The sequence below is a fragment of the Diaporthe amygdali genome (genome assembly GCF_026229845.1).
Source record: "Diaporthe amygdali strain CAA958 chromosome Unknown NODE_48_length_299215_cov_64_995801, whole genome shotgun sequence".
Taxonomy (NCBI): Eukaryota; Fungi; Ascomycota; class Sordariomycetes; order Diaporthales; family Diaporthaceae; genus Diaporthe; species Diaporthe amygdali.
Genome location: NW_026517068.1, coordinates 207,516 through 224,309, shown reverse-complemented (window position 1 = coordinate 224,309; position 16,794 = coordinate 207,516). Strand labels below are relative to the sequence as shown.

Genomic DNA, 16,794 nt, shown 5'->3' with positions numbered 1-16,794 from the left:
TGAATGTATAGACGAAGTCTGAGGGTTCCACTTGGTATTTGGGGAATTCTTCGCGCTTCTTGGTTTCACCCATAACACTGGTTCGCGAATGGAAAATTTCCCCCTATTTTTGGATGAGTCGAATCCGTACAACCTAGGGCAGAACTTGACGTATAAACAGGTATCATGTTATGTAATCTGATAGCCCCGTTCTTCAAACATTGCTTGTATTTATCCGACAAGGACAAGGACCGAATTTAACGAAGGAATCATTTCTTACGGACCTTCCGTAGAGAACTTGGAACATTCTAGAATAGTGAACACCTTCATTTGACCAAAGCCACGGTAGGGCCCGGTTGGAATGAGTTCTGTCTGTCTATTGGACACACGAAGCCGTCCAATGCCAACAAAATCGAGATCGGCCCTTATAAACCCCCAAATACCACCGATTCTTTAGCCTCCGAGCCCTTAATACGTCACCGCCGCAGCCTTTCGTGATGTGAACGGAGTCATCCCAGCTCAATTTGCAAACAGTCTGTGCTGGGAGAATCTCGACGTCATCCGTACGCCGAAGCCCCTGTAGAGAAATCGCTTGTTCAAATGTATATTGAGAGCACTTGCAGCAGGGGAATATGCTGACACGTCCAAACTTGCTCGAAAGACAGTCGACCTAGCTAGCCTGACCGCAGATTTAACTTGTCACATTTTCCGAAGGCGAGTCTCCCCTCAACAGATCATTGGCAGAAAGCTTATCCGCCCAAAGGTCAAGGGGTTTCAGCATGTCACGGAAGCAAATATTTAAACGTGATTCTTCAATGTACTGAACTTGGCCTGAACGCCATTCCCTGCTAATGATGCTTTCTATGGTTTACAAGCCCGCTCGTTGGCTAGTACCTGTCATCACACGACTGTTCCCAAAATCGCAAATTCAGCTTTCCTATTCCGCTTGATGCCCCTTCGATCTTGAAACACGTAGTCGACTAAGTTTTTCTGCGTGGCCATGACAATACGCGTTGTCTCATAACTTCTCTTGGTGTTGCCATCCGTGTCGCCGCAAATGAACTTAAGACGCCGCATGCGAGCTGGCAGGTCGTTCACAAAACAGCTGAGCTATGTATTCGCCGCGTGGCGAACTGGACGCCGTGGTATCTAATGCATTTGATGATGTTTGGAGGGTTTATCTATCTTAGATCTCTGTGTCCAGGCTTTAATCAGCATTGAATGTCAACTTTGCCGTGCACAGTCGTCCACTAACCACTGCAGGTGCAACCCTTGCGCGTAGCTGCGTCAAGCGTGGGAAAGCCTACGCAGACCAGTCCTTGGCCGCAGACCTCACTCGATTCACCACAGGCGGCATTGGTGCATGGGCCAGCGAATTGCGCGGTTGCCGAAACGGCCAAGGTGATGAGGGCCAGGAAGAATGAGGTCTGCATCTTGAGGATTGTTGAATTGGCACGGCTGGTACTGTCTCGCGAAGTCGAAGATATTTGGGTGCAGCGATTTTGCAGTCGGTTGTACAGATAGAGAGTTGACTAGTTGAAGGTAGACGACTTGGGTACATCTTTGTTGTCATTTTGGGGCATGTGAACTTTATAACTTGATCTTCCTACGATAGTTTGGCCTAATGTTAGATATCCCTAACTTTGGTGTGGGTAGCGTGTTATGAAGTCCAGACGCCAATGTCTATTCCTGGCGTTTCATGCGGCCTGCGGCAGCTCACAAGTGAGGCTTGGCCCCACACAAATTGGCATTGATCGTCAAGGTCAATCGATTTAATCAAAGCCTTGGCCGTCTTGACGTGACTCGAGAATCGGTCAGGGCGAGTCTTTTCCACTTTAAAAAGTTCCGGGTACTGCCGGCTTCTCCAGCAGACAAGCCTAGGAGCCTGTAAGATGCAAAGTGCCCAAGACATTTGGGAGCAGCCAAGAGGCTTAGCCACTGGGCTTCAGCTGCTTGTATAAATCCCGCAGAGGCTTGAGTGACGAAGCCTGCGGCTGTTTCAAACTGCGATGCATGTTTTTCGTGCCCATACCAAGGCAGCTCTGACGGTAGTTGTCTCTGTCAACCACAAAAGGGGGGGCATGGTTCAGAATATGAGGCAAGTTGTACGACTAACTAAAAATACAAAAATATTCAGGCCACTTAGATCGGGACCCGTGAGACTTATAGGCGCTCAGAAGGAGACAGTGACAGCCAAATGGAAGGGCTGGTCTGCCCTCTCAGGAGACAATTTGAGTGGAAACACTTGAATGGTCAACAGCTTGTGTGTAACAAGTTTCGAAGAGGGAACGGGGAGACCGACGAGGGAGAAGGTGATTTGGGGCGGTGAACATCCTCCTGTTAGCTTGCACAGCTGGACAAGGGTACAAACTCATGTAGACAATTATTCGTGTATGATAGTATACCTCTGTACAACATTCATTTAGCAGAAGACAAATGCAGGCTGCGCAAGTCATCTGGAAATCAAGAGGCGTATGCACGTAGTCCCTCAATGTCCAACCATTGCCTGCAACCTTTCGTTGTACCTGTTTCCGACAGGCTTAGCTTTGTTGACAACTTCGCGAAGCTCCTGTTTCTCCTCTTCAGTCAAGTCAACATCCCTGGAAGCCCAGTTCTCCTCAAGGCGATGAGCCTTGGTCGTGCCCGGAAGAGCAATCATCCCCTGGGCTGCGACCCACGCTAGCGCAATCTGGGCCAGAGTGCATCCCTTGCGGACAGCGAGCTTCTTGATCTCCTCGACAATTGCCTTGTTCTTATAGAAGTTTTCTCCTTGGAACTTGGGAACTGCGTTTAGAAAGCTGTCAGCACTCAGGAAGCCACAACTTTCCATGAGCAATGTGTATTTGTCATGGATAAATGAAGATTTACAACTTACTACTTGTTTGACGCAGGTCGTCAGGAGGAAAATCGTCAGGCGATTTGTACGGAAAGTCATCCGTAAGCCAGCCATGGCCCAGTGGGCTGTACGCAACGTAGGCCACTCCAAGTTCCTTCGCAGTACTGATCAAGCCATCTGTCTCGTGTAGTGTTTCAAATGCTGAGTACTCTGCTTGAAGGGCATCGATTTTGGCGACTGTTTTTGGGTGTCAATACAAGTCGAGATTGTGCAAATTTGGTTATGCTCACTCGAGTTGGCTTTGCGCAGTGTTTTCGCGGAGCATTCTGAAAGCCCAATGTACTTGGTCTTGCCTGCCTTTCGAATCTCATCAAGGGCAGGGATCGACTCCTCAAGAGGCGTATCTGACGACATTAGTGGCAGTTTACATCTCGCTGATGGAATAAACATACTAGGATCAATGCGATGGAGATAATAGAGATCCGGGGTGAAGCCGAGCCGCTCAATGGTCCCGTCAATGTACTTCTTGATGTGGGAGGCCGAGTTGGTGATACTGCCATCGCCAAACACGTCAAATCCGCACTTGGAGGCAACTGCATATAGTACAACTTAATGAGAGTATGGATATAAAAGGCGATTGGTGTTGACTTACGGAAGACCTTGTCTCTCACATTGTGCTTCCTAATGAAGTCACCCAGGAGCTTTTCATTGACTCCGTTTTGGTATATAACCTGCGTCCGCGATGTCAGCTATAGCATATGCAGTATAGAACAAGTCGACGGATCAACATACAGCAGTATCCCAGAATGTACACCCCAACTCGATGGCTTTGAGCAGTACAGGTTCAGCCTGCTCTAGAGTCAAGTTGTTGCCCAAGCCATGGCTGATCCCCACTGCAGCATCTAGAGTCAGCTATCAAAGCACCAAAGCAGAAGCTATTACGGGAACTGGGAATAATCTGACCACCATGTACCAATGACCTGTCTTGAAGCCTGCAGCCTGAAAAAAGACTCTGAGGCAAGTAGTTAAACAGACCACAGATGGCAGATGTTTGTTCTTGAAAGGGTCCAAACTGTATCCGGAAGCTGCTTACTGGCGCCGAAGCCAGGGGTTGGGACCTGGATGTCCGCGAATTGCATTGTCTTAGCCATGTTGCTGGAATTTTCAACAAAATTGACTATGAAGTGTTTGAGGAGAGTGTTTTTGGGTGAGACTGTAAAAAAGTCTCAAGGTCTGGCGCGACAGCTGCCTTATATACCGCCAAAACTGCTTCGTATTCTTGATAATGCGGTGTACTCACCGAACACGAAATCATGCGCTGTTTCTTGCGATCTTACGAATTTGCCGAGACAGTCTTGTCACAATGAAGTCCTTGAGCGGGTTCTTAATGGTGGAATCGAGTTCTGGTGAATTTGTATGACTTCCTAATTCCGCATGCGATGGACTATGTCGACGGACATAGCGCGCTAACACCGAGGACCTCTGCTTTATCTCGACAAACTTTCTCTTGCTCCGCAAAAGCTATCGGCGATAGCTGTCAATTGTGTCCTGGTCCCGTCTCGAAATTGCCGTGGATACACCGAGATCTGTACCCATAAGTCGGTAGCTGAGGTCGCAAGCTCTCCAAGCTATGCAGCAATTTCCTACACGGTCTATGGGCCGGCCACCTCCTGCTACGCGGTGGCGATGAAAGCCGGATCAGTCTGGAACGACTAATCATTTGCAACGATTGAGACCATGAACAACCAGTACACATGACTAATACCTAGCGCACAGCACTTAAGTAATACTAGTCGCCTACTGCGTCTACAAATACATTGATAGGAAGCGCTTACACCTGACCATGCACCGTCATACCCAATAACCCTCGTCAAATGTTCCTTGAAAATTGTTGACAGAAATACGTTTACAAGTATATGACCGCATCATCACATACTCTGTCTCGAGCAAGATTGTCAAACCTTCATATTTACATTCATTGAATGGACTCACAGCCGCAATCTCATCTATATGCGAACCAATTTTTGTGTCCCAGCTTCTAGGTGGAGCGTTACCTAATCAAATAATCCTAGCCTGAAAATGTCAAAATGGCCCCTGAGATGAACACTCCACTCGATCTCATCACTGAAACCGAGAGGCAGAGACAAAAAGCAGGATTTAAGAGGAGAGCTTTCGAGAGGAGAGACTTTCAAAACATGAAATATTTCACTACGCCTGCGGCATGAAGGAGGCTGCATATTGACATTACTTCTCAAAGCATCTGGAAAGATACACTTTTTGCACTTCTACTACTTATGTCGGCCCGTCAGACGACAAGAGACTATACGCCACTGCAGGATACGCTCGGGACAACAACATTCGGTGCAAAGTCTAAGCCCTGTGCAACAAACCTGGCCCCTTCTATACACCTTGCCAGTAGCCATCGTAACCACGACCTATGCACTGGGTTTCGGTACGCCCTAGGCAACTTCATTTACGGGAAATGTTTCCGCCCCTACAAGAGCAACGTTGATCACGATCGCTTTGTCGCAGGGCTCATTTGCTATGCATATATAAAATTCTCTGACACCAGGCCATCAGGCTGAACGATTGATACACTTGCGGATATCAACAAGCGCCTTTGCGGCCTCGCTCACCCCTCCCGGGACAAAACTGTAACGGAACTCCAGGATTTTGCGGAGTCCGCAAACATGTATTCAAGCAGGGAGGAGATCATTTAGCTTGCAGGTGAATGTAAGCATCAACATCGCGTCCCAGCCCTGTTTCGCGCAACGTTGTAGTCTGCGTCCATAATTGGTGAGATGAGGGATCTGCCGATATTGATAGGATGCCAGTCTTCCTGGCTTTGACTGGCAGACAAGACATATTAAATAGCTGTATAATGTTTGATAGTCTCTGAGATAAAGTGGATGCAGTTCTGCAACTTGGAAATAGGATGACTATCCAGACGACGATAGAAACTACAGTAACATTTCTTATGGACTTGGAGCAGCAGCGCGAGGCTTTCTCAATGAGACCGAACAGTGAGTTACCGCGCGATGGCAAAACCTATTTGGGTCGATGGAATATGTATTTCCAAGGCTATGAACGCATTCTAAAAAGTATGGCTCAGCTGGGACCTTCTTCGGACTGGGTAGACACGATGCATGTGCTGGGTGGACGGGAGCAGGTTATTTGCAGGATTATTGGAGTACGGGATAGAAGAGTCATAGATGCGAGCTGACGAAGACTCACGGCGTGAGTTGAAGAGATTCAACTCTTTTATGAGACATGTAATCTACTATTTATGAAGGTTTGCGGGACTGGGCAACGAAGCGGAGTGTATGCCCTCAAGACTAAAGTTGTATATGACCAGCAGAAATCAGAGAAGAGAAACGAAGTATGAAGGCAAATTAACCCTTTTTGGGTCCTCTGTATCGTGTGTGCATGTTCTGGCGAACTGTGAATGAATGCAAGGTCCCTGTGAGCCTATAAAAACCGCGGGTGATCACCCTTCTATTCGTATAGTACAGTGGTTATTGTCCTCGATAAGACCATACTAGTATGGTGCGTTGCAACACAGGCTAGGCTTGGTTTCTCGCGAGTAAATTGACTGTAGTCTTTTCAATATTACTCTTCATAAGCAGGGCCCCAAATTTAAAGACAGAACGAAATGACGACTTGATTAGTTCATTCAATATATATTCAGTTTTCTCTGTCTGCTTCCAAGGCAAAATTTGATAGTCCTATGCTTACATCTCGATGCTATACTTGGCGGCAGTCTCCACACCAACCTCAACTAGCCGTCTCGACGGCCATCCAGTGCTCATCGCGATAGTCACTGGCAGACACCTCTGGCAGAAGCGCCGTCATCCCGACAAGGTACGATAGCGTGCTGAATTTTTCAATTGAAGACCTAAAGCGGAACTTTTCACCTCGTTGATTGCCGTTGCCATCATCTTGGCTACTTTTACTAATCATAATTCATCTAAGCGTGTTCTGTTGTGATTTCAGACCTGCTATGTCCGAAAACATATGGACATGCAGCAAGACAACCATGACTGGTGAGATTGGACCTAAAGACTGACTTCTCTTTGCTGAGAATCTACAAACGACGTTGGACTCACCGGAATATTTTGCTCTTAGCTCGCTGCCTTTACCGTACAGCCCATAGATCCCTAGCATGTGACAGAACTTAGCCGGTACAGACTGCAACTTTCCTACAACCAGAATACCGTCCTATAAATGGCTTGTTAAAAATAGCTTCCTGTGGAGCAACCTCTTATGGGGTAACCTGCCCCAGCATCACCTACTGTGGCATCGTCTCCAAAGCAACCCAAATATATTTACAATACCCAACTCTTAACATTCAGAATATGTACACCAGTACATGTTTTGCTTAACGAATGAAAGATGGTAAATTGCTCAATTGAATTTGATTGAAATGCTTAGAAAGTGTAAGGACTTTCGCACCAGGACCCTGCTCGTATTTGCCGAGTGCGACGGTATTGCAGCCATGTCTTAATCTCCCTTATCGGTGGGGAGTAATTTCGCAAGACGTAAAAACTGCAAGTTTGGAAGCCAAGAATCTTGCTGCAGTACCGTGCCTTTACCGTTCTTTCTTGATCAACGCCGCGATGCATCTCTCAGTGTTTATTGCAAAATGTATGATATGGACGGTATTTTCAGGGGTTGTGTATGCTGCACCGCCTACTCCGCGACGCAATGACAATCAGACCACTTCTATTTGCCGCAGAACTAAAGTAGCCATCCTAGGCGCTGGTGTTGCCGGCATAAGTGCAGCTCAGGCTCTTTCCAACGCCTCTATCACGGACTTTCTGATCATCGACCGCAATGATTATATTGGCGGAAGATTAGCACATACTACCTTTGGCTCTAAGCCGGACGGAACACCCTATACTGTCGAGCTCGGAGCGAACTGGATCCAAGGACTGGGAGCAGCGGATGAAGAGGCACCGGAGAACCCCATCTGGACGTTCTCGAAGAAGTGGAACATCTCGAACACCTACTCGAATTATGACTCCATCCTGACGTACGACGATACCGGAGCAACTGACTTTTCAGAGCTCCTGGAAGAGTTTGACAATGCCTGGGATGTCGCTGCAGTGGATGCAGGAGTAATTCTCACCGAGAATCTGCAGGACACCTCGGCACGTGCCGGACTCAGCCTCGCAGGGTGGAAGCCCAAGCAGGACATGAAGAAAGCTGCGGCGGAGTGGTGGCAGTGGGACTGGGATGCCTCGTACTCGCCGGATCAGAGCGGTTTTGTGTTTGGGATTACAGGCGATAATCTCACCTTCAATCAGTACGGCGAAGATAACAACTTTGTGGTGGATGCGCGAGGCTTCAACGCGTGGCTCGTCGGAGAGGCATCGACGTTCGTGGACCTGTCTAGCAATGATCCGCGCTTGCTCCTGAATACCACGGTGTCCAGCATTGAGTATTCTGACTCGGAAGTTACCGTCCGACTGTCCGATGGCGAGTGTATATCGGCCGAACATGCAGTCTGCACTTTCTCCCTGGGCGTCTTGCAGAACGATGTCATCGAGTTTGAGCCCCAGTTGCCTCGGTGGAAGCGAGAGTCCATCGAGCAGTTCCAGATGGGCACATATACCAAGGTTTTCTATCAGTTCAACACAACTTTTTGGCCGGGAGATGTGCAGTTTTTCCTGTACGCGGACCCAGACAAGAGAGGTTACTATCCAGTGTGGCAGTCCTTGTCGACCGAGGGCTTCTTACCTGAAAGCAACATCATTTTCGCGACTGTTGTAGATGACGAATCTCATCGAATTGAGAAGCAGAGTGACGAGCAGACCAAGGCGGAAGGCCTGGAGGTCCTGCGCCGGATGTTCCCAAATGTCGATGTCCCTGAGCCCGTGGACTTCTTGTATCCGCGGTGGACAACAGAGCCATGGGTTCATGGAAGTTACAGCAATTGGCCAGTAGGGATGACGCTGGAGAAACACCAGAACCTGCGGGCCAACGTCGGAGCGCTGTGGTTTGCTGGCGAGCACACCTCGGCGCAGTACTATGGGTTCCTGCAGGGCTCGTGGTTTGAAGGGCGAGAGCGAGGTATACGTATCGCTGCGTCGCTGAAGGGAAATGACACCTCCATGGAGACCTATGAGGTGTTGAAGGGCACGACTGAGATTTCCGAGTACGATGCCGCGAATGGGTGGCCGGTGAGCAGTTTTCTAAACTACAATTGACATATGAGAGTGGCGTAGAAAGTTGGGGAGAGTCGAGCCAGGATTCAACGCTCTGGCATTCATGCCTGACGCCTCAGGTCTTTGAGTCCTGCCATCGCGTTTGCTGTCTTCGCCGCCGCCGACGCTCAAATATTTTGATGCGGTCCTCATGAATTGCCCTTGAATAGCTAGTTGAACAGGATGGGTAGCAAAGATCCGGCCACCCCAGTGCCCTGGTCTTCAAACGAACATATCAATGGCGGTTTACTTTGAGGGGGATTTCGGAATGTTGAAGCTACGGCAGAACAAGGAGACGTCATCCATATTAGTTACCTCACCTGCGTGAAAATCGTGCCCACAGACAACATTGATTGAGACGAGTCCGTGACAGGTGGGGGCGGGGGCCCGGTCGAGTGAGATCGGTCGGGGTTAGGCGTGATCCACTGTCTGTGGCAAGCGAAATGCAGCCCCCCCCCTGTCGCTTGAGCCGTTGCCGCAAAAACGACACAATTTTGCTAGCAACATCGGCAACTTATAAATATCCTCTATAACACGCCACGTATACGTTCAATCGAGATACAGTCAATTGGAATTGATTCTATACTTTTAAAGCATTTCAAAGATATATATAAATCAGGATTTATGATAATGCGCAATAACATTTTGATGAAATAATAATAAATAAGTTGATGGTTGCGAATTTGATTAGTAATCAAGTTCTAAGGATATTTGTGAGTGAGCCGTGCACGCCGTGCCGCAAAAACAATCCAAATTTGCTAACAACATCGACCAAACGACAGGGGGGGGGCGGCATTTCGCTTGCCACAGACAGCAGTATTCGACCTCGGGAAGCGGGACGATCTTCTTGGCATCGCGTCTCCCAAGTCGCGTCCAAACCCAGATAATCAATCCCTCACCCGAAAGCGACCTCGCTTCCTACAACCCGCCCGAATAGCCTACGCCCGCTGCCTATGTTCCCGAAGCATTTGGCACGCCATGCCACCTAAACAACCAACATCAGGAGCCTCACGCGGCCGCCCTGCTGGCTCCAAGAACAAGGCAGCGGCATCCTCAGCCATCAGCAAGAAGCCTAGTGCGGCTGCCAAAGGGAAGCAGCGAGCTCAGCCCAGCGAATCTCCCGAGCCTCGGCGCCGCGATGACTCCGAAGAGGCCATGGACGTTGATGAAGACCTTGAGGACGACGGAGACGATGAAGAGCCGGAGAAGACCATCCCGCCCGAGCTTCTGACACGCATCTTGCACGAGTTCTTTGAAAAGGACGGCACACGAATCACTAAAGATGCGAATAACGCCGTCGCCAAGTACATGGACATATTTGTCAAGGAGGCTATTGCGAGGGCTGCGGCTGAAAGAGACGGAGGGTTCTTGGAGGTGGGTTCAAGAAGCGGCCGGTGCACCTACGGGGGCTTGAGAGCTAACTCAGTTGTTCCTACCGACAGGTTGAGGATCTCGAGAAGATTGCGCCGCAGCTACTGTTTGATCTGTGACCGATCTCCATCACGAAGCGTATGCATTCCAGCTTACCAATTGAGGTCGACATCGCTCCGGGACGACTGGAACAAGCAGCGGCTGTTCAGTTCTTCCAAGATGTCCCTCGAGCTCAGCAAATCCCTCACCTCCGAGCCTGCGGGAAACGAAGCGGCGCATGACTACCAAGAACTTGACCGCAAAGTATTGAATCAGCATCAGGAGTCTAGCGACTGGGTTCTATCGGCATGGTTCGACACCAACAATTTGTCGCTGATGGTGATGGTCGAAGCATCTTCATAATAGCATTATGCAAAGCGGCGGTGTCGCGGAATCGTCACGTCAGGGCTTCAATATGCGAGTCTGATGGGTGATCAGTAAGCCGTAAGAGTTTCCAAATAATGACGGGGTGTAGAGCACTATGACTCTGACGGGCTGCTAACACTCTTCGACCCTAGATGTGTGGTCAGATCGACGCACAAGTGCGACTCGACTTTGCTCATCTGAGACTCAGCGTCGTGTTCATTAAGAAGAATAACGTCCCATCAGTTGCAAGCGCAATACTGGTCACTAAAGTGTTTGGCTGAGCTCGACCCATGTCGCCGCTCAGTTCCTCCCATGGTGCAGCAACGCCGTGTCCTTCGGGCCAAGTTCGGTTGCCAAGGCTCAAACATCGGCTCAGGCCCGGGCGGATTTGGGGTGCCAGCTGGGACGAGACCGAGTTTGGAGCCCTTGGCCACTGTCAGAAACTCGTCCGAAGGCGGTCATGCCATCTCGCCGACCGAGACCGAAATAAAATACCTGCTCTGACATCTCAGACGCATCGTGCGGCTGTCTAGTTCCCATTACGCACTCCGCGTTTGGCCTCATGTTGTCGGACGAATGTGTCTTAGATCAGACTCTCACCACCGGGACTCTATCGAGAACTATATCTCGCGTAAGCGGAGGGACGGCAAATTGTGGAGTGTGCTCCGATGTACATCATTGCAATGCAGTTACAACTTGGGCTGAACTGGCAGCGGACTGCCGGCCTCTCGCGACCAATGATGGTGGCGAAGCCGCAGTGAAGTCGTGATGAAACAAAATACGGAGCTCTCGTGTGCTTCTTGACACTCTCGTGACAGTAATTTACAGTTTGTTTGCAGATCTGCGTCCGTTGAGTCTCAGCTGGATGACAAGCCTTACCCGAACCTCTCGGTATTTTCGTCTCAACTTTAGCATTGAAGACATGAGGTGTCATGTCAGAGACATCATTCCAGCCAAACTAAGGGCCCTAAGTGCGAGTAGATGGGACGTATCATGCAGGGAAATCTGCAATGACATGGTGGGAGAGTTGCCGCCGACATAGGCAGAAATCCCCGACCTCCAGATGTTGTTTCAAAACACGAAAGCGTGGGGAGGAGTGCTTGCGGTGATCAAAGATCACCAACACAGAGCCAATCTGCACATCACGGCTTGGCTGTTGGCAGGACCATTGCCGATGCTGCAGGGGATGGTGGGCTCCGAAGCGGCAGACTTGCATTGGCACGTATCACGAACCATACCAAGAAGTATGTCAGGGGCGACTCGAAGAGGGTCAGGAGAGCCTCAACGCTGGGCGACACGACCCTGCAGCGTGGCCAAGGTTGCCTTCTTGCGGCGCAAGAACCAGGGTAAAAGCAATCCAGCGGCGTGGGAAAGCCCAAGCCTCACTGCCACCTCGGAAGCGACGAAAGTCGTCGCTTAGGTCGGCCTTTGACGTGCGTGAAACCGCCTGGAGTCTCGGACTTGTCGCAGACTGCCACATCCGTGCGGCTCCTGGCGAGACGACAGGGGCGACCCCTGCTGCAACCTTAAATTCAGGTAGCGGCTCCAACGTCGTCCGGTTGCTGGTTCAGCTCATCACATCAACCTCGTCACCATCGAGCCTTGATGGCGGTGCATTTCAGCTGAGATTGGACTGTCACCACAGACGATGCTATGCGACGAAGAGCAATCAGTCTGCCCGGGACCAGACGTGACGAGATGGCCCTTAGCGGCAACGCCACCCGCTCGCAGTTGCCGCCTCGATCCCAAGATGAGACCAACGGCTTTGCCGACATGGCCAACAAGCTGCCTAGCTTGCAGAGATGCTGTGACTTGCACGCTCTTGGAGTCGATGATTCCAGCGCCTCCATGTAGCTAGCTGGTGTCATTCAGGATCTGGGCAACCGACAACCCAGCAGTGCCCAGTATGAGTATGGCCACCAATAGGCAGCTCATTTCACTCAAGCGCTGCTGACGGGTAAGACGGGGCCGCGCTGATGGGCCACAAGCCACCCGGAAAACGTTGAATTCCGGTGCCAGGAGCCCACCCGGGCTGCCACGATATGACATGACAGCATTGAAAGATAACCTTGTTGCCATTAAGGCCCAAGCTGCCGCCGAAAGAGAGCGGGTCCTTCCTGCAGTTCGCCGTGGGTAAGTAAAGCCATGGCAGGCTGAGACGGCTAAGGTCTCCCGCCCCAGGAGGCACAGGGTGCACTATGAGCACCACATTCCCAAGGCCTCTTGGGCCCAACTCATCATCAGCCAAGCGGCAAGACATGGGGACGAAGATGAGTCCATCCATGCTGGCTGCCTCTGCGCGCCTGATGTTCTGCTGGCCCGACTCCCGTCACTTTCGGCGCAGCGCACAAACCCAGGTCTCGACACTAGGTGTAACCGCCAGGGTCTGGTAGCTGGTCTCGGTGGGCGGGCAGGGCTCACCAAAACAACGACTCCCGTTTCATGATCCCCCTTCTCTCACGCCTGCCCTCCCAGCCTTGCCCATGTCTCATCTCATGTCGACTTCAGACTTGGCTTTGCCGTTCTCTCCGCCAGTAGCGGGATAGCACAGCCTGGCAAGGGTACGGCTGCGTCGATCAAGCACAGGGGACCGTCGTACATCCGAGAGAGGATGTGCTTCTCGAGACTTGTGTGTGTGTTGCATCTCTCTTATATTCATGCACCCCATCTTCCTGTCCTCTCCTCCCAAATTCTTCTTCTCCATCCACATCACGACGAGAAGTTTGACCGACTGTTTCCTTTCTTTTCCTACGAAATAATTCGATTCTCCACGACACCTAGGCCAGTCCTGCCGTCGACATCAGCGCAAGCCGCTCAGTAATTCACTCGATAATTCCAAGTTTCAGACGAAGTTGACTTCGCCTATCCTCTCATTACATCATCAAACTACACAGACACAAACGTCAAAAAGTCAAAATGCAGTTCACAACAGCAGCTCTTGCCGTGTTGGCTGGTGTCGCCTCGGGTGAGTAAAAACGCATTTGAGCGCGGTTTGGCACAGCACGGTCTCTAACAAACCAATTTACAGCACAAAAGGTCCAGGTTGTCACAGTCTCCACTGCCAACAACTCCCTCGTGTACACGCCCGACAACATCAAGGCCAGCGCGGGCGAGATGGTGCAGTTCCAGTTTGTGGCGGGCAACCACACCGTGACACAGTCTACATTCGACCAGCCTTGCACGCCTATCAACAGCATCATGAGCAATGTCACAGGCTTCCACTCGGGCTACCAACCTGCCGCCGCGTCCAAGCAGACGGGTATGATCCCCACATACAGCATCATGATCAACGACACCAAGCCACTTTGGGTGTACTGCGCCCAGGGAAAGCACTGCCAGAGCGGCATGGTCATGGTCATCAATGAGAAGTGAGTAGTTGCCACCCCTGTGCGCACCGAGGTCAACGAGTCACTAACAACTTGTGTGTAGCACGGCTGCCAACGCTACTCGCTCTTTGACAGAGTTCAAGGCCCTCGCCGCCAAGGCAACATCGAACACTGCTCCCTCCAGTGGCTCCACCACTGGCGGTTCTACCGGCACCGGCACCGGCACTGGTACTGAGTCCGGTTCCTCCGCATCACCCTCGACCTCGACTCCCGCGACTGCCGCAGGCTCCATGGTCAAGGTCGGCGGCAGCCTCGGTCTTGCTGTCTTTGCTGCGGTCTTCATGCTGTAAGCAAGCAGTGACCTACTGTTGACAGGATAGCCTGTTCACTGAGGGGTTCTGGGGGGGTTTGTTCTTTTCTTCACACATATGAACGGTAATCAAAGAGTTGGGGAAAGGGGAGCCGACATAAAGTTTCGGTGACTGGTGGGCGTCACGGATACCTAGGGTACAATATCACACACAAAGAACTTGACGATTCGCATATTACTTGTTCGCTTTGCCCAGCTAAATTATGATTGAGATGTAAGATGATACCACGCCCAGGGCGGGTTCAATAAAAGCCAATGCATGACACAAATTTCAGGCCTCTCGTGTGCAAATGATACGACTCAAATATGATAATTCGCCTCTGGATGCACTTAGGAACCTCCTTGCTTGGCCATGATACTGAACCTTTAATTAATTAACAATGCCCGATGTCACAAGAAGTCTTCTCGCACGACCTCCACTGTTGTCAGCATCTTTATCGCTCGATAGGTCGTAATGTCGCAACCAGCTAGAACACAGACAACGGTCAGGCGGTATCGCCTTGGCAAGACCGCAAACTATAAAAGCCCGAATCTCTTGTGTTCTTGTCGACTGTGATTGTTTTGTAATTGGAAAGTGGATGAAGGGAGTTGTGGCGGGTCTACACCAGTCTACCCGGGCTGGTGCTGAAAAGAAGAAAGCAATTTCGAATGCAGAGGCATCTTTGGGCCTATTTGTATTCCAGCGTGTTTGCTTTGGCCTGCCTGTTCCAATGAGCTGCCGGGGCCAATACCTCCTGAGCATGTTTCTTGGAGTAGGTTTGCTACAGCAAACTTGCTCAAATACTTCCTTGGCACACCGCTCTGCTGCGTGGCGGTATGATTAAGCGCAAGAGTGGCGTGTCACAACAGTCTGCAGCCTGCTTCGGCTCGGTCGATATCATATCAGAACCTCAGACGATGCTGAGCTTTGGGGAAGCATCGACGCACGCTTTGACGCACCGGGTGTAAAAGAGATAGTATGTCCATTGTCTGCCCTGCATATATACAGTTCTGCAAGAAGGGCTTGCAATCATCTGCCCCTCGACCTCTCCGGGGCTTACTTTCTGTCCTCGGGGACCTTCCGGGGCTTCCTGCCTTTCCTCGCCTGCTCACACAGCTCCCTCTTGGGCTCCTTCTCGAGCCACCCTTCCTCTCTTTTGACATAGCCGACAAAGGAGTACTTCTGGCTGTTCCCAAAGAAATCCACCCAGTGCTTCAGAGCTTCATAGACCTTCTTCTTGGCCTCGCGCCGTTCCTGCTCCCTCAGTATCTTGAGCTCGGCCTTGCTCCAGTGGCTGTCCACCTCCGGGTCGTCAAGTGGCAGGTGCATGTCCTCCACACCGCGCATGTCGGGCGTTCGGTCCTCAGCGAAGCAGCCGGTGACGAAACCGCGGGAGGCATCAACGCCAGCGAAGACGTGGTAAGAGCCGCCGGGGCCGTAGACACGCGAGCCGGCGGTGACGTCGTAGACGGAGCCGTTGATGGCGAGGTAGATGGGCTTGGCTGGGTCGGAACCATCGTGGAGGGCGAGGTCTTCGGGGGTTATGTACTTGGGCCCGTTCTGGGAGCAAGTAGCTGAGGTCAGTCAAGTTAAGCACTCAAGGTGATGGCTTGTATACGTACAAACAAACCCTTCCATGTTTCCACTCGCAGGTATTTTGGCGGCACCTTCATGCTCCAGAAGAAAGACTCTCCACCCGAGACGAGGTAGCTGGCACCGCAGGACACGAACAGAAGGAAGGAGAGGACACGCAGGACGTCGACCCATGGGTTTCCGTACTCGACCTCATCGCTGTCTACCGTTTTGCTCTTCTTGCTCTTCTTCTTCTTGCCGCCCTCGTCACTTGATGGCTGGGCATCTTGGACAGCTGTCTCGGCCGCCTCAGCAACAGCTTTCCGTTGACGAACTGCGGAGTCTGGTTCTGCTGCCATGATTGAGGGTGGTCGAAGAAGCGACAGGTGATGTCGGAGGAGACAGTGATGAGCGCTAGGACCGCGGTGGAAGGAAAGGGAATGATGAGCGAAGGGAGAAGACTGGAGACTAGCTGTCAGCTAACTCCATCGACGTATGCAAAAGAGCACGTCGTGTTCTCTTTCCGTGAATCCGAGACCGAGTCTAAAATGTCCGGACATCCATGCAGGGTCGAGCTGTCAGGCTGCTCGGGTGCAATTGGGGAAGACCCCACTGGAAATCGGCCCCAGTTGATTGGCCTTCTAGAAGGAGGTGTCAAGGGTGGCCCATTGCAGCGGATGTCCCGCCACGCCCAGGCAAGCTGCTCGCCTGAATGGCTGGGAGGCTCTCGTTGCTGTGACAACAGCCAG

General features: G+C 51.1%; 6 protein-coding genes across 6 annotated transcripts; 3 read left to right on the top strand and 3 right to left on the bottom strand.

Moving 5' to 3' along the window:
• Nucleotides 1-879: 879 nt before the first annotated feature.
• On the bottom strand, nt 880-1,412 carry J7T55_015796 (uncharacterized protein; the record flags this gene model as incomplete). The annotated part of the gene is made up of 2 exons (XM_053134808.1): nt 880-1,089; nt 1,293-1,412. The coding sequence occupies 2 exons, from the start codon at nt 1,410-1,412 to the stop codon at nt 880-882; spliced, it is 330 nt and encodes a 109-aa protein (XP_052987493.1).
• Nucleotides 1,413-2,467: 1,055 nt separating this feature from the next.
• On the bottom strand, nt 2,468-3,966 carry J7T55_015795 (uncharacterized protein; the record flags this gene model as incomplete). The annotated part of the gene is made up of 7 exons (XM_053134807.1): nt 2,468-2,763; nt 2,855-3,052; nt 3,106-3,219; nt 3,268-3,408; nt 3,468-3,546; nt 3,608-3,708; nt 3,909-3,966. 7 exons carry the CDS (start codon nt 3,964-3,966, stop codon nt 2,468-2,470), a joined length of 987 nt encoding a protein of 328 aa, XP_052987492.1.
• A 3,465-nt stretch (nt 3,967-7,431) lies between these two features.
• Nucleotides 7,432-9,024, top strand: J7T55_015794 (uncharacterized protein; the record flags this gene model as incomplete). The annotated part of the gene is made up of 1 exon (XM_053134806.1): nt 7,432-9,024. One exon carries the CDS (start codon nt 7,432-7,434, stop codon nt 9,022-9,024), a length of 1,593 nt encoding a protein of 530 aa, XP_052987491.1.
• A 975-nt stretch (nt 9,025-9,999) lies between these two features.
• Nucleotides 10,000-11,078, top strand: J7T55_015793 (uncharacterized protein; the record flags this gene model as incomplete). The annotated part of the gene is made up of 4 exons (XM_053134805.1): nt 10,000-10,395; nt 10,464-10,498; nt 10,557-10,770; nt 10,950-11,078. 4 exons carry the CDS (start codon nt 10,000-10,002, stop codon nt 11,076-11,078), a joined length of 774 nt encoding a protein of 257 aa, XP_052987490.1.
• A 2,635-nt stretch (nt 11,079-13,713) lies between these two features.
• Nucleotides 13,714-14,473, top strand: J7T55_015792 (uncharacterized protein; the record flags this gene model as incomplete). The annotated part of the gene is made up of 3 exons (XM_053134804.1): nt 13,714-13,762; nt 13,826-14,165; nt 14,227-14,473. 3 exons carry the CDS (start codon nt 13,714-13,716, stop codon nt 14,471-14,473), a joined length of 636 nt encoding a protein of 211 aa, XP_052987489.1.
• Nucleotides 14,474-15,529: 1,056 nt separating this feature from the next.
• On the bottom strand, nt 15,530-16,404 carry J7T55_015791 (uncharacterized protein; the record flags this gene model as incomplete). The annotated part of the gene is made up of 2 exons (XM_053134803.1): nt 15,530-16,033; nt 16,096-16,404. 2 exons carry the CDS (start codon nt 16,402-16,404, stop codon nt 15,530-15,532), a joined length of 813 nt encoding a protein of 270 aa, XP_052987488.1.
• Between the last annotated feature and the right edge of the window lie 390 nt (nt 16,405-16,794).